The sequence below is a fragment of the Myxocyprinus asiaticus genome, chromosome 38 (genome assembly GCF_019703515.2).
Source record: "Myxocyprinus asiaticus isolate MX2 ecotype Aquarium Trade chromosome 38, UBuf_Myxa_2, whole genome shotgun sequence".
In the NCBI taxonomy this organism is placed as follows: domain Eukaryota; kingdom Metazoa; phylum Chordata; class Actinopteri; order Cypriniformes; family Catostomidae; genus Myxocyprinus; species Myxocyprinus asiaticus.
This window is the reverse complement of record NC_059381.1, coordinates 41685919-41706388: the sequence shown is the minus strand read 5'-3', so window position 1 is coordinate 41706388 and position 20470 is coordinate 41685919. Positions and strand designations below refer to the sequence as shown.

The following is a 20470-nucleotide window of genomic DNA, read 5'->3' as shown; positions in this document are numbered from 1 at the left end:
GCTGAGATTTAATTAAACAAATAGCCAATACAGTCTGCAAAGTGAATGTGAGAAGCCACTGCTTATAAAAATAAAAAAATAAAAAAATACAAATTAAAAATCCAATTTTGGGTTTTGGATTGTGCTGTGAAGATCAGTACAGATGCTCTTCATTTAATAAAAACAATGACATGTTAAAAATTAATTGTTCTGTTTTCATTTTATTAAAATTCTATTAATTAATTTGATTAGACAGTTTTTTTAAATAATAAAATGTAATTAAACTTTAAAACCCAGAATTCAGAGAAAACAGAAAACATGGAATTTGGGAAAAAATAAAACGAAAAAAAGTATTAAATTATCCAGCTTTAAAATTACTGTTAACTATTGGCAAGATTTTGGAAAGGCTGCATTACCTACATCAGTAGCCTAAAACAATGACTTAACAGCTATTTTACTTTTGTCTAACTTTAACCAATAGTCTGTATGTCTTAGGTGACATCAGCAGAGAAGAAAAGTCATTTTGGACAGATGAACAGAGGGTAAATGGGAACAATTTTAATTTCATGTTGACTTTAAACCCCTTCATCTCTGCTGCATATTTTGGCTGCCGCCTACAATTTTCACACCCAAATGTAAAAGATTACTATACACATACAGTGGGCTAATTGCAAAATGTTGGTCATTTTTTACAGAAAGTAAAAGTTTACACACCGAAGTTTCATACATTTAGTTTTTTTTTTTTCTATCCTGTCCTTGAAAGCCTGTGTTTCAGGCTGTGTGCTCTCTGTCCCTGCTAAAGCTGGTTCTGCACTAGCTGATTTTTCCAATGATTTTCAGGTGTTAGCTTCATTAACAATCACTGGCCAGGCGGAGGGAGACAGAGCACCCATTAACACCTCTCAGCAAGAGGTGATAATCATTTGACCGTTGGGACTCCCTGCCAAGTTAATGGCTTCAAGCACTGAAAAAACACATCTGTTTTCTTTGAAAAAAATAATTGTCACTGAGAAGAACTGAAAAGATGACAAGCTGATCTGAACTTTTTTTAAATTTCTTTTTTTTTAAATCACACTCAGCTGCATATCACAAATGCTGCTTAAAATCCATAGTGATTCTGTCATTCTGCAGAAATGATGCAAAAGCAACTAAATGATGGATAAAAATAACCTCGACGGACATTTTACAGTTTTGGTTTATTTTAAAATATAACCTTGTGAAAGCCAACCGAACCATGAAGAAAATGCAACATTGTAACTATTTTAGTCCCTGTTTCTGAACAAAGCAAACTCCAGGTCTGATAATGCCCAAATCACTCTTTTGCAATTTTACTCAAGTTGTTATTTTTGCAAGCTCCACGTGACAGGCATCAGAAAGAGAAAGTTGTGGTGAGTCATTATGTGTCACCCCAGCACCATTTTTAATCAGCAAATGTGTCATACCTCTGACTGAAGAGAGCAAGATCTCAGCAAAACAGTCTGCATGTGTGACACCCTCGGCCAAAATGAGTTGTTTTGAGTCTGCTAGTGATAAGCCAGCTTAAAAGTGTTAGTTCATTTCACTAGATGGCAACGTGTACTAGGAAAATGTAATTTCCCTCTCTCAACTTTCATCACATTATACAGATCTGAAATGCAGGTGGCACTCTAACGCAGCTGAACACTCGTCCACAGAAATCCTGTCTTTTTTCTGATCACACGCACCTTCCCCACTGTTTTGTCGAATATCTCGAGAAGGATATACAGTGCATTCGGAAAGTACTCACAGCGCTTCACTTTTTCCACATTTTGTTATGTTACAGCCTTATTCCAAAATGGATTAAATTCATTATTTTCCTCAAAATTCTACAAACAACACCCCATAATGACAATGTGAAAGAAGTTTGTTTGAAATCTTTGCAAATTTATTAAAAATAAAAAACAGAAATAAACAACAAAAAAAAAAACATCACATGTACGTAAGTATTCACAGCCTTTGCCATGAAACTCAAAATTGAGCTCCGGTGCATCCTGTTTCCACTGATCATCCTTGAGATGTTTCTACAACTTGATTGGAGTCCACCTGTGGTAAATTCAGTTGATTGGACATGATTTGTAAAGGCACACACCTGTCTATATAAGGTCCCACAGTTAACAGTGAATGTCAGAGCACAAACCAAGCCATGAAGTCCAAGGAATTGTCTATAGACCTCCGAGACAGGATTGTATCGAGGCACAGATCTGGGGAAGGGTACAGAAAAATTTCTGCAGCATTGAAGGTCCCAATGAGCACAGTGGCCTCCATCATCCGTAAATGGAAGTTTGGAACCACCAGGACTCTTCCTAGAGCTGGCCGCCTGGCCAAACTGAGCGATCGGGGGAGAAGGGCCTTAGTCAGGGAGGTGACCAAGAACCCGTTTCTCTATGGAGAGAGGAGAACCTTCCAGAAGAACAACCATCTCTGCAGCACTCCACCAATCAGGCCTGTATGGTAGAGTGGCCAGACGGAAGCCACTCCTCAGTAAAAGGCACATGACAGCCCGCCTGGAGTTTGCCAAAAAGGCACCTGAAGGACTCTCAGACCATGAGAAACAAAATTCTCTGGTCTGATGAAACAAAGATTGAACACTTTGGCCTGAATGGCAAGCGTCATGTCTGGAGGAAACCAGGCACTGCTCATCACCTGGCCAATACCATCCCTACAGTGAAGCATGGTGGTGGCAGCATCATGTTGTGGGGATGTTTTTCAGCAGCAGGAACTGGGAGACTAGTCAAGATCGAGGGAAAGATGAATGCAGCAATGTACAGAGACATCCTTGATGAAAACCTGCTCCAGAGCGCTCTGGACCTCAGACTGGGGCGAAGGTTCATCTTCCAACAGGACAATGACCCCAAGCACACAGCCAAAATAACAAAGGAGTGGCTACGGGACAACTCTGTGAATGTCCTTGAGTGGCCCAGCCAGAGCCCAGACTTGAACCCGATTGAACATCTCTGGAGAGATCTGAAAATGGCTGTGCACCGATGCTCCCCATCCAACCTGATGGAGTTTGAGAGGTCCTGCAAAGAAGAATGCGAGAAACTGCCCAAAAATAGGTGTGCCAAGCTTGTAGCATCATACTCAAAAAGATTTGAGGCTGTAATTGGTGCCAAAGGTGCTTCAACAAAGTATTGAGCAAAGGATGTGAATACTTATGTACATGTGATTTTTTTTGTTTTTTATTTTTAATAAATTTGCAAAGATTTCAAACAAACTTCTTTCACGTTGTCATTATGGGGTGTTGTTTGTAGAATTTTGAGGAAAATAATGAATTTAATCCATTTTGGAATAAGGCTGTAACATAACAAAATGTGGAAAAAGTGAAGCGCTGTGAATCCTTTCCGGATGCACTGTAGCCGCAGGCAGAGCTCCAAAAAGGGGTGGGTGCACCAAACCACCAGCAAAGATATAGAAAGCCCCTAACCCTAACCGTGTGTGGAAGAGTCCCTTTTAGGAGTAACCACGCCCCTTTCTAGAGTAACCCCACCCTCTTTTGGAGATCCCGCCCCATTTACAGATCTCCATCCTACAGCTGTACCTACTTGAATATCTCTACTTCTGAGCGGACTACAAACTTGATCTAGGTGCCGTTGGAAAGCTGACTCCCTTAGCTTTGTGATGTATAATATTTCATCAATAGTTGAGAACATACAGTATTTTGCTTGTCATGCCTTTTCTGCTTGACTGCATATTTTGTTTTCAGTATCTCAGACATAACTTGAGTATTTACCCAAGCAAGCTCACCGACAAGTAAAACATTTCTCACTTTGAAGAAAACAGCCTAAGATAAGACCTGATATAGTAGTTTGTGGCTACTCGGGGCATACAGTAACCGTAAAAAGCTGTAATCGGAGCAGACATGAAACATTTGTCTTTGTTGTCTCACAGAGATCATATTTTACTTTGAGTCTTTTGATAAACATTCAAGCTGTGGTGTTATGGCAACAAAATTGCTGCATAGTTGGATTCATGAGAACGAGACCTTTCATTTGATATATGATTGGTCTATTTTATCACATTTTGAAAAACATTTATATTCATATTCCTACATCACCACAAGGCAGGACTTATTTGCGACACAGGCTTTAGGTCTAATCTTGTTAAAAGAGTCTGAGATTTCAAATGGTACCATATGACTATTTATGTATCAAGGGGGTTTTAAATATTAAATGTAAAATTCTGGCCCCGCCCACAGGCTAATGCAGAGTTTAAGAGGTTTAAGAGGCAGTGAACTCTATAACCTGAAGCACCATGTCTTGTCTTGTCACCGCTAATGAGTTCTGAATGTTGTTTGCAGATACTGCTCATGAAAGTTTCTACACAGCTTGCTGTATGACTGAGAACAGTGAGTGCTGTGAATGCTGTTTGTGACTCACGTCCAGTGCGGTATCTTCATCATCAGAGTCGTGCAGTCCTAAAGCCGCTTTCTGCAGCTTCTTCCTCTCGTTGGCCAGCGCATGTTCAGTCTCATCAAACTTAAAGCCCTTCCCTGAGAAGCCGCTGCTGCTCTTGATGCTCTTCCCTTCCTGCACCAGCAATCACACATACAACATTTTGTGTTCAGATCCTGTTGGTTAATCCTGTCCAAACCATAGTCAGCTGCCTACCAAGGCACAATTTTAAGGCATCATAGGAAGGCAAAATCTACGGCAGCATCACATGTATTCAAGATGCAAGGTGAAACAAGTGGAATGTGGATTAAAAATATAAAAAGTTCTGATTGGATGAGCTGTGTTGGAGGCCGTTGTAAAACGAGTCTAAATGCACACCTGTGAACACGTCGGTTTAGAAGACAGTGAGGTCGCTGTGTGAAAGAGAATCATATAGTTTTAGGATTGATGAGAGGGTTAGGGTTAGATAGAGCACAGGCATCTCTTACCGCTTTCTGCTGCTCTTTAAAGACAGTCCACAGTTGCTCGAGTTCAGGAGGAACTGGAGATCCAGACAGCTCCAGAGCTTTGATGATGTCACCAGCGTAACGGACCTGATCGTCAGTGATGAATGTGTACGCATAACCCTAAAACAAAAGAGCTGCCTGTTACACACTTCCTGCTCAAGAATCAATGGTATGCCATAAAGAAATGCGCTTCAAGACTGCACTTCTTTGAATCAATAATTCAAATCAATGTAGAATTGAATGCAATTTTAAAACTATGTACCTGGGAATTTCCCCTACAAAGAAGGACAGATATCTGTTCAATATTCTACTAACAGCCAGTAAAAAAAGCGATAACTAGGAAGTGGCTGATGGAAGATCCTCCAACTAAATTTAAATGGTGAGAAATCGTAGACAATATTTACAACATGGAAGCTCTAACCTTTTTTTATTAAGACTGATAAAATTCCAGCATACTGGGGACATTAAGATTAAGATGAAAAGAATTCCTACAGTAGGGAGAATGGAAACACTTGATCAAATGCAGAATGTTTTGTGTTGACTGAGATTCCTCATGCACCCTAGATTGTGGGTAGAGTGTAAGATTTGTGAGATTTGAGAAACATTGGAATCTGGTTTCTGTACAACCTATGTGATGTGTGATACTTGTGTGTAAAGCGCAAAGTATACTTCGGTCAGATACAAACGTAGGCGTCTGCGTACAGCACGCGTTGCCGCAAATTTCGTCATCAGCAGAGTGCTCGAGTACTGAACGTGTGCGGCCCAATTTTTCTAACTGCGCATACTCTGAACATGTAGTATGCGCCTGGAATTATTTCCACTAATAAGTTGGTCCACAAGGTGGCCACACACATTTGAGCCACTGATGTCATGAAGTGCTAGAAGATGTAATCGCCGCTTAACGACAGGAGATGAAGGTAAAAACAACAACGGTGGATGTGCACATCAAGAGCGTGTATTTGGGGAGGTCTGGAAATACCTGCATTTGTTTAACTCGAGTCTGAAGGAATATAAAGACATCTTTGTGTCTAAACTCCTGAAGAGATATAGTACAGTATCTCAAAGCAGTTGTATTGCACATGTGCCATCTGCCTGTGAATGCGCGCACAGTCAAATGAAGTATACTTTCAAAGGCTGAGCGTTCGACTGTACGCAGACGCTAAGCATTCGCGTCAAAACCGAAGTGTACTTTGGGCTTAACCCTTAACACAGATATTATTAATGGTGACCTTTTTTTTTAAATGTTCTTTTTTGTTTCATTTTCTTAGTGTGTGTTTTCTTAACCTCAGTAAACTATAAACTCACAGAAAACAGTATATATACATATATACACAGGGTTGGGGAGTAACGGAATACATGTAACGGGAATACGTATTTAAAATACAAAATATTCGTAAGTGTATTCCATTACTACAATTTAAATCATTGGTAATCAGAATACAGTTCCATTCAAAAAGAATTTTGATTACTGAAGAGATTACTTTGCATTTTATTCTCATTTGTTTCATTAAATGTTTTGTCTGCTTTTTTGGAATATAAATTATGCGATCCGAGGAGTGTTTGAACAGCCATGAAACACTTTGTGATGCGTTACATTGAAATGAGGAGAAAAAGGGCGCTTTCACACTGTTATGAGTGAAAAGGTGGATATGATGTTATACAATCAGAAGATGATGTCATTGTGTTTACTCTGTGGGGTTTTGAAGAAAGTTAATGCAGAAATTGTTAACCTTGGATAAATTTATATTTGAACACAGCTTTATGCTAAGCTAAAATGCTATTTCTTACCATTTTACATGCACGATTATAATTCAAGAAAATCCACATTAGATTATATATTTTTTTTCTCTAGTAAGATATTTAAAATTAGGGCAAAAATGTACTGCAAAAATCTAAAAATCCTTAAAACAAGATACATTTACTTTGTTTTATAAGCAACACTGCATAAGATGTTTAGGTTTTTTCAGATCATTTATTTTTAATACAAGTGTATTTTGTCTTACTGCACTGGCCATTTTTTTTTTTTCACTTGTTATTAACTTGTCTGCCATTGCTGGAGAAGTAATCCAAAGTATTTAGATTACGTTACTGACCTTGAGTAATCTAACGGAATATGTTACAAATGACATTTTACAGCATGTATTCTGTAATCTGTAGTGGAATACATTTCAAAAGGAACCCTCCCAACCCTGTATGTGTATATATATATATATATATATATATATATGTGTGTGTGTGTGTGTGTGTGTATATATATTATATATATATATACACACACATACATACACATACATACACACACACAAAAACACAACTAATGAACATAACAAAAAAAAAAAAACAATCAATTTATTAATTACAATATTTGTTGGCCAAAACAACAGTTTGATATTTTAAATTTCTGGTGCTTCATGAATTGTTTTGTTTCATGATTGTTTTACCGTTTAAATTCAGCTCTATAATAGACTGTTTCACTGCAAGTTCCATTATGACATCTTGTCACAACAGTCACCATGTGTTCAAAAAACTGTATTGTTTTACTTGGGCAACAATGGTGGAAATGTATTATGGCTGTCTGTGCCAAAGACTTTGAGGTATGTTGCTATACAGAAATTAATTACTAAACTAATAACTAGCCCCAGTGTGTCTCTCTCTCTCTCTCTCTCTCGCAGCTTTTAGGAGCAACATTGTTGACACAAATGAAAAGCCGTAAATAAGTGACATGCGCGCTTGTGCACATCAGTCGCCATTGTCTGTCACTCACTTTGTTGCCAGCTCGTCCTGTACGTCCGGCGCGGTGAACGTAGTCCTCGTAGTGATTGGGACAGTTGTAATTCACCACTAGAATGAGATGCTTGACGTCGAGTCCTCGTGCAGCCACTGATGTGGCCACCATCAGTCTGCACGCGCCGTTTTTGAAGTCGTTGATGATGCTGTCCCTGTCGTACTGATCGATGCCTGACACACACAACACGACATCACATGAACTCATCTATCTTTACAACAGATCCCATCTGCCACATTCAGTTTAAAGCCCATTTTGGCAGGTGGAAAAACATTTCTTCAAGCCTTATTAGGGAGAATGTTTGTCTCAGTCACCATTTACTTTCACTGCATCTTTTTCCCATTTAATGAAAGTGAATGCAAACTGAGGCTGTCTTTCTGTACAGCATGCCCTTTTGTGTTCCACAGAATTTAGAAAGTCATACAGATTTGAAAGGACATGAGGGTGGACAAATGTCAGTAGTATTGCTTTAAATGTCTGAATGTCCTTGTATTATAAAACAAAATATTAAAGCAAGTGTCTTTTACTTGAAAGAAAGATAACACAAGCACACATTTGACAAAAAGATAAAACAAATTAAGACAAAAGGTAGTGTGAGAGTTTATACAGTATATCCACTAAAGATCACCTTGACATCAGTTGCTTAAGTCATTTTCTGTAATGCAAATGACATTCAGACATTTTTCAATTGACTTAATGTAACTTTTTGGGGCCACTGTGCAATCATATTGATAAGCATTGTGAGGTTAGTGGACAAGCAGCATTCAAGTGTTTTTCTTCAGTTCAGAATCTGAATAGTGTGTGAAGTCAAACTAAAGCAGATACTGTGTCTGTGTACCTCCATGTAATGACATGCAGGGGTACGAAGCTTTCATCAGGTCTTTGAGAAGACCGTCAGCATGCTCCTGTTTGTCCACGAAGATGATGACGGAGCCCTTCTCCTGATAGTGACCCAGAATCTCTAGCAGCTTCAGGAACTTCTTGTCCTCCTCAATCAAGATCTGTTAGAGCAGAAGATCAACCTGAACTCTACACCTGTGTTTTCACATCTAGAACCCACTGGAGCCCAAACGCTGTCTTTATCCACAACATGTGTTAATAAAAGAGCAAGGTATAATGTACACTATATGGCCAAAAGTTTGTGGACACCTGAACACCAACTATCACGTGTGCTTGTTGAATATTTCATTTCAAAACTATAGGGATTAGAAGAGAAAAGGGCTCCCCCAAACTGTTACCTCAAAGTTGAGAGCACACAATTATCTAGAATGCCACTGTTTGGTGTAGCATTAATGTTTGTCTTTACTGGAATTAATGGAGCAACCAAACTGGTTAATTAGAAGGGGTGTCCACATAATGTATATAAAGTGCGACAATGAATGCACAATTTTTCAGCAGTCCTGGTTCTGGAAATATCTCATTCATTTTCTCCATAGCATTTCAAAAGATTCTTCTATAAAGAGTTCAAAGCCTTGAATCAAACCAACCAGCTCCATGATTAATCACAACATTACAAACATTGATCCAAATCATCAAAGCGAATGAAAATCTGAAATAAACAGACAAAGTCATAAGACTGTATATTTCTTTATGAGGGAATAAACTACACTTCCATGAAAAACTAGTAATCAAGTATAAACATTTATAAGTCTATTGCAACATTTTTCAGATAAACAACTCAACCAGGAGGTCAAACTTTTTTGTACTGGTAAAGGATAAACATAAATGATGTTGAAAGCCAAAATACTAAATATCATGGATCAATATTTACTGAGTGATCCATTATTTTGTAGAGGGGGGTCAAAAATGACGATTTCCAACTTTGATTTGGAGCAAAACTACAGGTGAATTTTGTTTTAGAAAGGTGGCAGCGTCATGATTTTATTTTAACACATAGATAGGTAGGTCTATTACTAAAATCAGTTCCCCTTTTTGCATTATAAGACAATGGTATCCAAAAATTTCACAAAGTATTGTTTTAACTCAAAGTAATAAAGATATCTTAATCTCCTTTTAGATTTTTGTTCTGAATAAAGTTTCCTATTTGCATGTTCATTCAGGGTTTGAACAGTTTTTAATTGTGAAATTCAAGCACTTTCAGGGTTCCCACTCTTTTAAAGGACATCTCCAGGACATTTCATGAGCCCAACCAGTGTAATATTTAAGTGAAAACACACAGAAAGTCATGCAGTATATTGTGGTTATTAGATGGTCATTTTTTCTGAATTCCATATTCAACAGTTTAATTACATTTTATAGTCAAAATGGTGTCTATTCAAATGAAAATAACATTCATCTAATTAAAAATGTTAACAGAACACTGAATCATTTTTTATAGTAGTACATATAAACAGTATTATAATGCCTTTTTGTCCCATTTTATTTTGCCGTTTGTGTGTGTTAACTTTTTGACGGTAGTTTCCTCACCTTCCAGTGTGATTATTAAAACCCAAAAAGCTGTGATTTAATTAAATACATATATAGTCTGCACACTTTAGAGTGATCTACAAAACACAGAGGGCGATGATCATGCTGCAGTGTTTTCAGCATACGAGCAGATGGATTCACACATTCATTTTGTAGCATGCAGAACCTGCAGATGATTTCATTTAATCGTAGCCTTTTGCAGTTTAATAATGATGACACTAGGAAATATTGCAATTTTAATTTGATTAATCGTGCATTCAAACATTCATTTTTGTCCCAAATACAGGATGTCCATTCCGTGACATTCCACGTTTTGTTGCCAATGCCATTTTTATGACTGGATTCCGTGATTCCCATCCATGTATTCCGCATCGCGGAAATCATAAGGTCCTACATGTGGTAACCACGGTATAAGCGAACTCCGATTGTCACAATATAAAAAATTGATTCACATCCTGATGTGTAAAGGCCGCTATCACCGCAGGGTGTGAATCTGTTGTCTGACTATTGTCATTGTCTTAAGTTTACAACTCAAATATTTTTTTAGTTAACATTACTGCAATGTTGGAACAAACATATCAGATTTTGCATTACATCAATACATAGAGTACTTAAACTATTTCCTCGGAGGAAAGCAGAGATGACAGCAGATGAGCAGAGAATGTACGTGACAGGGCTTCGTTTATAACTGATGTTGTTTTGCAACATGCAACAGCTGTCAGTGATACAATTATTTTAAAAAAAGTATTATTCATTTACACCTATTCCAAAAAAAAAAAAGTTTATGATATTAAAATATTTTCCAGGACATTTAGGTATTTCTTTATCATTGTCCATGACTTTTCCATAAGTGGAAAACTGCACTGCAAAATTCCAGGTTTTCCAGGATGCATGGGAACCCTGACTTTTCAAACATTTTCAAGGTACCTTAATCATCTTTTTCAAGCACCTTGAAGCTTTAAACATTATCCAATTCTAAATGTTACTAGACAAAAATGCAATGATAAAAAAGCATCCTCTGTGATTTCAAACATTGCCCAATCTGTAGAAATGAAAGTTTAAAGGAATTCTTAAAATCCACAGACAACTAAGACTGAAATCCTTAATATGATTACAACCAAAGTCTTGCATTAACACATACATATAGTCTGAAACACCGATTATCTATAGGGTGTGAATTACCATGGGGAAAACAAATCCCGTTTACTGTACTTATTTATTTCCATGTGGAAAATGAAAAGAAATATCAAATACATGTGGCTATTTTTTCAGAAAGTTTGTGTGGGCGAGTCTGTCCTACTCCAGTTAACTGGTCAAGAGATTACAAAAATCATTAGGCTTGTTTCCTGCTCAATTCATTCTTGATCAAATAAAATGCATGCAGTTACAGTCTCCAGTTAGTTTCATCACTTTTTGTGAGGCGGGGGATTTTGGCCAGTGAAAATTCTGAGTGGCTAGTGACTTTAGAACACCACTAGCCACAGTGGCCGGTGAGCCAAAAAGTTAATGTTAAGGCCTGTTCATTTCATAGGCACTCCAAATGTAGATCCATGAAATTTAATATTTTACCTTTCATTATCATTGATATTGACCTTTCACTAGGAAAAGCATTAAAAGAATAAAAAAAAATTCAGCTGGAGAAGTTTTTGAAATTTGGTTGATTTGACATGGAATAAACCAAATATAAGTAGTTTGAGCATGTAGGGAGTGGTTGCTGCCAAGCTCTTTTGCTGTAATTTTTGTTGCCATGGTAACAGTGACTTCTCTAGAATACAGATGCATTGTACCATCGCTTAAAGGTGAAGTGTGCCATTTGCGGGGAATCAATCAGTGGCTAACTTATAGTTGACTATGCATGTTAAACTGAGAAAGTATTTTAACAACCTCAGCGCTAGGGGGCCGGGTAGCTCAGCGAGTATTGACACTGACTACCACCCCTGGAGTCGCGAGTTCGAATCCAGGGTGTGCAACCAAATTGGCCCGACTGCTAGGCAGGGTAGAGTCACATGGGGTAACCTCCTCGTGGTCGTGATTAATGGTTCTCGCTCTCAATGGGGCGTGTGGTAAGTTGTGTGTGGATCATGGAGAGTAGCATGAGTCTCCACATGCTGCGAGTCTCCGCGGTGTCATGCACAACGAGCCACGTGACGAGATGCGCGGGTTGACAGTCTCAGAAGCGGAGGCAACTGAGACTTGTCCTCCACCACCCGGATTGAGGTGAGTAACCGCGCCACCATGAGGACCTACTAAGTAGTGGGAATTGGGCATTCCAAATTGGGAGAAAAGGGGATTTAAAAAACAAACAAAAAAAACAAAACAACCTCAGTGCTCAAGGTAGGTCTGTGTTGAATGGCATTAAAAATCTATTTTATATTAGTCAGGATTTTGTTGTATAGCAGTGAAATGTTTGGACTCACCACATGCTGTTCCACATCAGAGCACACCACACTCCTGCCGCCCACCTGCACCTCGATGGGTTTGGACAGGATCCTGCGCGCCAGCGCCTCCATCGTCCGTGGGAAAGTAGCGGAGAACATGACAATCTGACGGTCGGGTCTGATGTTATCCACGATTCGCATCACCTACAACAAATCACATTGAGGCAATTCCAGCATTATGGATGTGACATTTACAGTCAAAACACATACAATGTAACTTCTCATAGAATAAATAATCAGGAAATGAATTTGGGCTACAGACGTGCCAAGGTTGAAAATATTTACATTTTTGGGGAAGTTTGGGAGACCACACACTTTGTAAAAACTCTGTGAACTGATAGGGATAGGTTTGTAATTCTCCCACAGATATCGGGAGTTGTTGTGAAGCGTCCATAAATTGATATTTCAAGTAAAGCTGGCATAAGTTAGCTTTGTACTGAACATGATATCAGTAAGTTTTATTTCTATGAATATTGTTTGAGTTAAATAAATGTAACCTCTGAAACATTTCAGTGCTTTTGAATCGGTAACGCAGCAAACTCTGCAGCAAACAACAAACTTTATCACTGTCATGACTGCAATGTTGCTTGGAACTGCACCCAAGAATTTCACACACTATTGCACTTGTGTATATGGTTGTGACAATAAAAGTGATTTGATCTCATAAATGTGGCCCTTCTAAATAAAATAAAACATGTTTTAGAAATAGTGTACACTTCATACATGCTTGATTCAAATTATTTACACAAATCCGTTACAGCACCATAATACAGTAAAATATAACAATTTAAAAGGGGTTTTGTTCCTTTGTTAGAAACTTGTCTTTTTGCCTAATACAAACAACTCTGGACTTAAAACAAAATTTGATGATGCACTTACCAGGTCTTTCAATTAATTATGTAAATTCAGACATAAAACAATACGAGTGAGACTGACCTGTGGTTCAAAGCCCATATCAAACATGCGATCCGCTTCATCCACCACCACATATGTCACTCGCCGAAGATTGGTGACTCGACCTAAATAGACAATTAAAACATTGGACTTATTTAGGACAAATCACTGAGCTTCTTTCAAACAATACAGCAATTACTTTTCATTTGCAAACACTGTGTCCGATCACATCGAGTCATTCTGTCAGGATTTTCTTGCGTACCATCTCAGGGCACGTAGAACATGTAAAACTCATAAGAGCCACATCACATCATACATTAAAAGAGATGGAGCCACTTCAAGACATTCACCTAAGCAAGCAACATATTAGAGATTACCTTGTATGTGTGGAAACCAAACCAATCCTGCCTAGTGGAGTTGTTCTACAACTCTGAGTTCAATACAACTTCAGCATGCGTGGTTGTAGCGGAACGACCGGCCCCTCCCTCTCGTCATTGTCGCCTTGCCTCTGAGGGTCATCCTTCAGACAGGCTCACAACAGTTTTTTTGTGCATACTGGCATCCTCGCAGGTCCAGGAGCAGAGTGTGGAGGGTACCGGCTAAAATAGATGTGCACTGGACCTGCTCGCCCAAGTTACGTGTCACAGGGGATGGCAGCACGTCACAACCGACCGGCTATGATGCTGGGCCATCCTTCCCCTCACACGGTGCGGTCCCTGCGAAGCAGGCCGCCACAGAAGCCGCCACAACTCATTCCCCAGACCAAGGAGGGGAGCGCAAGCGACCGCCGGACTCAGTCCACATCCTGGACCATCCCATAGGCACTCCCCTACATTCACTAAGCCCCTTTTCACCAAGAGGTTGGCAGACACCCCCTTTCTTATGGATATTTTATTTCCTCTTTCCCCACTGTGTCGGTCTCTTGCTCACCCCTGACAGTGGCATAATGATAATCAGAACAGTAAGTCATTAGACAGTTACAGTAGCCTAGTTTCCATCCACTTTTCATGCTATTTTGTTATTGACAAAGTGAAAATGCGTAAATTTTTTTTTAAATTTGCCGTCTTCTGCCCGTTTCCATTCGAATGGCCTTTTATCGATAAAAATGGTGTGTGATGACGTCATGCCTAAAAAAAAAACACTTTGTCGCATACGTTTTGGTTTATCACATAACAAATCTGCCCTTAAGCCGTTTCCATACAGAAATGAGTGTTTATCGCTAATTGTGTACCTTTCGCCTCCCAGATGTCCCTAATTGTTTTTTCCTCTGAAGTTTTGGTAAAATGGGGAGAGTATTGAGACAATTCATTGAAATTAGACAGCTTACTGTTATTTTAATTTCACAAATAAATGCAATCAGAAGACGGAATTGCGATCAAAAGGGAGCTGTTGCCCTTCTGATAGGACTGTAATATTGGTCCTGATGTTGCGCCTATCGCAGGTTGTCACCGGTTCCGACCTGAAAGTGAATCGTCATGGCCCTGTTCAAGCTGGCAACCTGCACCAAGTAGTGGGAGAAACTTTCGGTCTTAGTTAAGGACCATCCATCGATGTGTATATGCTGTGAGCACAGCTATTAAAGAAAAATTGGTGTGGTGTAATATCAGGGTTTACATATGATACATTCCTGATATTCAATAGGCTATTTTGAACAATCATCTAATCTAAAGCATTGCCATCACAACTGCGTTATGTCCCGCATATTTGTCCAGTAACTTTTAATGACCAACTAAACTTGAATGCAATTTACATTTTCTGAAGAAGCTCTGCAAATGCGATCCAAGGTAAAGAGGGTTTCAGAATTTAAAATATTTTAAAGTTTTAAAATGTCCAAAAGCTCGTTTTCTGAAAGTGAACTTAGCATTCGACAAATAGTTCTGATAGTTTATAGTCTTGAAAAAAAGTGTTGAACATTCTGAGAATATCATTCAAGCCGACTTTTTTCATCTACAGAACAGGGTAAGGCTAATTTAAGTTTGTGTAAAGAAAAGGCAATTTTATATAGGCCTAACAATATTTTTTTTTTGTTTGGTAATTATTTTATTTAATGCTTTATTCATTTGGTAGGCTAATTTATTTTATTTAATACAGGGAATTGTGTTGGCATTTTTTCAAAAGTAAGCTAAACAATAATTGTATAGAATTGGGCTATATGTTAGTGTTCCAAAAAAAGCACACTGATGCTTTTCTACTAGTATTGTGTATTTATTTTTCATTTAAAACATCTTTGTGCACAGAAATGATATGATATTGAAATTATATTTTTGTATTGTGGGCTAATTCCATGACTGCCGTCTAATATTTTGAATGGTGTGGAAAAGCAACTTTAATAAATAAACGGATGGATTAATCGCAAACAGTGGCCATTCATTTGTTCTCCGTGCACTTGTCGATGTGCATGTCCTGGAGTGTCATGTTTGCAGCATCGGATCTATATGCCGTTAAGATCAATCCAGAATCACGTACAATAATTGGCTTTTAAGCATGTCATGATTAACACAGGCTAACGATTGGGGTAAATTCTGTCATGTGACACTATTTTTGCATTAATGACAATTTTCTCGACAAAAAGTGACTCCAAACCAGTTTTTCGCGACATTTGAAGTATCGACATAGAGTTTACACTAGAGTTAAACGGAAAAATATTAAGTTGACACGTGAAATTTTAGCGATAATTTGCATTTCCATAAGCTTTATTTTGATGCGCTAAGAATCTTTCGCAAAAAATCCTTGGATGTAAACGTAGTTATTGATGCACTCAAGGGAGGTACAAATGGTCATGAACTTGGTCTGAATGGGGTTCAGAGCAGAAATTTGCAGAGCATACTTTTGTTAAAATGCTTCCATTATTCTATTCTGTACAAAGATTCGTGTTATCTGAGCTCTAAAGTGTCTAAATGGTCCTTTTAGAGGTAGGACTACTGTTCTAGGTTACTGATGTCATGCCTGCAGGTAGATTTTTCTTTATGTACGCAGTACTTTACCACAATGACAGGAGTTGAAATATTGGACATGACTTTACAAATAAAAGGTCATAAAGTGAATCTATCACTTGTCTCATGTGAACATTAGGGGTGTAATGGTTCTCGGGAAGCATTGGCACAGCGGTTCACCTCAAGTTTAATGACAAATAAGAAGCACAGGTTTTTGCGAAGAAAACAAAGCGTCAAAAAGACAAGCGCAGTTCCAACCAGACAACGCTCGACGCTTGTGTTGTATACTGGTAATACATCAATTTAATTAATCATTTACGCAGACATCACCCAGGGAAAGATAGCACGAGGCACGCACAGAGTCGCTGGTGAGCCGAAACTGCACAAACTCCCTTCTGTTTTTAAGCAAGCACTCAGTGCTAATTCTGACAGATATGAAACAATAACTAAAGCAGTTGGGCTGTTCATTGCCAACGATATGTTGTCCTCCTCCACTGATTAAGATGTGGGATGTCAGCATATGATTAAAACACTCGAGCCGCGTCACAACATCCCTTCTCATCTCCATTTTAATAGGTCAATCCTTCAACAGTGATGTAGGCTACAGCTTCCGAATGTTGAATATATGTTGTTGAGTTTAAAATACACTTTGTTTGTTATGTATGTAATAGGGCAGGTATTACATTAAAATGTTGATTAAGTAATAAGAGAAAAGGGTTTTTTGGTTAAGGACCCTAATGAAAATTAACCATGGATTTACTACAGTAATATTGTAGTAACCATGACTGTAATAACAATGACTGCTGTCACCATGGTTTTCTTAGCAGAAATCATGAGAACAGCCCATGGCTCGGGTGGCTGGAGTCTCTGATGATCCTCCGAGCTTTTTTCACACACCGCCTGGTATATATTTCCTAGAGGGAGGGAAGCTCACCTCCGATGATGTATCTGGCAGTTCGCACCACCCTTTGCAGAGCTTTGTGGTTGTGGGCGGTGCTATTGCCGTACCAGATGGAGATGCAGCCAGTCAGGATGCTCTCTACAATGCAGGTGTAGAACCGTGTGAGGATGTGGCGGTTCATTCCAAACTTCCTCAGCCGTCTCAGGGAGAAGAGGCGCTGATGAGCCTTCTTCACAACGACTTCAGTGTGGACGGACCATGTGAGTTCCTCAGTGATGTGGACACCCAGGAACTTGAAGCTGCTGACTCTCTCCACTGGTGCTCCATTGATGGTGATGGGACTGTCTTCTCTATCTCTTCTCCTGAAGTCCACCACAAGTTCCTTTGTCCTACTGACGTTGAGGGAGAGGTTGTGCTCCTGACACCAGTGTGTCAGAGTGTGCACCTCCTCTCTGTAGGCTGTTTTATCATTGTCAGTGATCAGACCTACCACCGTCGTGTCATCAGCAAACTTAATGATGGCATTGGAGCTATGTGTTGCCACACAGTCATGTGTGTACAAGGAATACAAGAGTGGGCTGAGAACACAGCCCTGTGGGGCTCCAGTGTTGAGGGTCAGTGATGAGATGTTGCTGCCTATTCTAACCACCTGGCGTCTGCTTGACAGGAAGTCCAGGATCCAGCTGCACAGCGAGCTGTTTAAGCCCAGAGCCCGGAGTTTCTCATCAAGCTTGGAGGGCACTATGGTGTTGAATGCTGAGCTGTAGTCTACAAACAGTATTCTCACATAAGTGTTCTTTTTTTCCAGGTGGGAGAGAGCAGTGTGTATTGTAGATGCAATGGCATCATCAGTGGAGCGGTTGTTGCGGTAAGCAAACTGCAATGCGTCTAGAGAGAGAGGCAGCACAGAGCAGATGTAATCTCTGATTAGTCTCTCAAAGCATTTGCTGATGATGGGGGTCAGAGCAACAGGACGCCAGTCATTTAAGCAAGTTATTTTTGATTGTTTTGGAACAGGCACAATGGTGGATGTTTTAAAGCATGTGGGGACTACAGACATAGAGAGGGAAAGGTTGAAAATGTCCGTAAAAACACCAGCCAGCTGGTTCTCGCACACTCTGATGATGCGGCCCGGAATGCCGTCTGGGCCCGCGGCTTTGAGGATATTCAGCCATCGGAAGGATCAGGTTACATCCGCTACAGAGACGGAGAGTGAACTAACCTCTGTAGCTTCGGCCGCGAGAGCTCTCTCCGCGAGGGCGGTGTTATTTCCCTCAAAACGAGCATAAAAAGTATTTAGCTCATCCGGGAGAGAGGCAGCAGTGTTCATGGCGGAGTTTTTATTCCCTATAAAGTCCGTGATGATGTTAATTCCCTGCCACATGCTTCTAGAGTTGGTGGTGTTAAACTGTCCTTCAATCTTGCTCCTGTACTGAAGTTTTGCTGTTCTGAGGGCATAACTGGCTTGTTTATGCTCCTCCGCGTTCCCGGAATTAAAAGCGGAGGTCCGCACATTAAGTGCCGAGCGAACATCGCTATTTATCCATGGTTTCTGATTCGGATAGATCCGTATTGTTCTGGTCGGAACCACGTCCTCCACACACTTTTTGATGAAACACATTACGCTATCAGCATAAAGCTCGATGTCCGTGTGATCAAAACAGTCTTGTAGCGTAGTCTCATTGGTCCGACCAGCACTGGATCATTCTGAGGGTGGGTGCTTCCCGTTTCAATTTCTGCCTGTAAGCGGGCAGAAGCAGAATGGAAGAGTGGTCCGATTTGCCAAATGGTGAGCGGGGGAGGGATTTGTAGCCATCCCGGAAGGGAGAGTAGCAATAGTCCAAAACCCGGTCCCCTCGTGTGTTGAAACTAATGTGCTGGTGGTATTTTGGTGCGACTGATTTGAAACTGGCTTTATTAAAGTCCCCGGTCACAATGAATGCAGCCTCAGGGTGCGCGGTTTCCTGCTCACTTATAACCCCATACAGTTGCTTGAGTGCCCGGTCTGTGTCGGCCTGTGGTGGGATGTACACAGCAGTGATAATGACCGCTGTGAATTCCCTTGGTAGCCAGAATGGTCGACATGGAAGCATGAGAAATTCCAGATCAGGAGAGCAGAAAGACTTGATAGAATGTACGTTCCTCTGATCACACCAGGATTTGTTGATCATAAAACATACACCACCACCTCTGCTTTTACCTGAGAGGTCTTTTGCCCTGTCCACTCGGTGCACGGAGAACCCAGCGGGTTCAATGGCTGAGTCTGGAATCTCCGCAGACATCCAAGTTTCCGTAAGGCAGATAATGCAGCAGTCCCTCGTCTCTCGTTGGAAAGAGATCCATGCTTTCAGCTCGCAGAGCTTGTTATCCAGAGACTGAACATTTGCCAGTAGAATAGTGGGTAGCGGGGGTCGATTTGCGCAGCGTCTTACTCTGATGAGAACGCCGGCTCTGTTTCCCCTTTTCCTCCTGCGTTTCCGCATCCGGACTGCCCTGGCAAAGGGCTCCGTTTGCTTGTTTGTAAACAGCGGGTCGGCATTGAGGAATTTGAAGTCCGGTTTACGGTGTGAAATTGCTGAACCAATGCCCAAAAGTGTTTGTTTGTCGTAGACAATAAGGCAGACAACATCCAAGACAAAAAAACATAAGAATTGTGAACAAAACACTACTATGTTGTGTCGGAGCTCGCAATGCAGCAGCCATACTCGGTGCCATCTTGAGTCCAAAAAAGATCTGCAATTAACCATGGTTTTACAACCGTAATACTGTAGTTTCCATATAATAACCTTGATTTTACTATATAATGTAACCATGACAGTAACTACGTTGATTTTATGGTTACTATGATTTTACTAAAAATACCATGATTAAACTATGGTTACTGTAGTAGTAAAACCATGATTTTTATTAAATGGCAAACCTGTTGAAGTGTTTACCAAATAGAGTACTCTTACTTTGGATTTGGGAGTAATATTTTTTTTTTCCTGAACATAGCAAATATTGAACCATACTGAAACTGTGACCCTAAAACCGTGATACAAACCGAACAGTGAGAATTTTGAACTGTTACACCCCTAGTGAACACATATATTAAGTCAGTCTTGTGGCTATACTTCGAAAACTGTGTTTATTGATTTGGCCTGCAAGAACTGTTGGGTAGTAACAGATTGCATGCAATCTGGATTAGTTTTTTTTTTT

General features: G+C 39.8%; 1 protein-coding gene across 2 annotated transcripts in view; it reads right to left on the bottom strand.

Moving 5' to 3' along the window:
• LOC127429120 (probable ATP-dependent RNA helicase DDX46) overlaps positions 1-20470 on the bottom strand; it is a 43172-nt gene that overhangs the window by 7646 nt on the left and 15056 nt on the right. For both annotated transcript variants that reach the window (XM_051677936.1, XM_051677937.1), the window contains exons 13-18: positions 13481-13563; positions 12524-12688; positions 8518-8680; positions 7659-7852; positions 4877-5014; positions 4374-4523 (exon numbers count right to left, since the gene is read on the bottom strand). In XM_051677936.1, coding sequence (XP_051533896.1) covers positions 4374-4523; positions 4877-5014; positions 7659-7852; positions 8518-8680; positions 12524-12688; positions 13481-13563 — 893 coding nt within the window. The remainder of the gene's footprint in view (positions 1-4373; positions 4524-4876; positions 5015-7658; positions 7853-8517; positions 8681-12523; positions 12689-13480; positions 13564-20470) is intronic.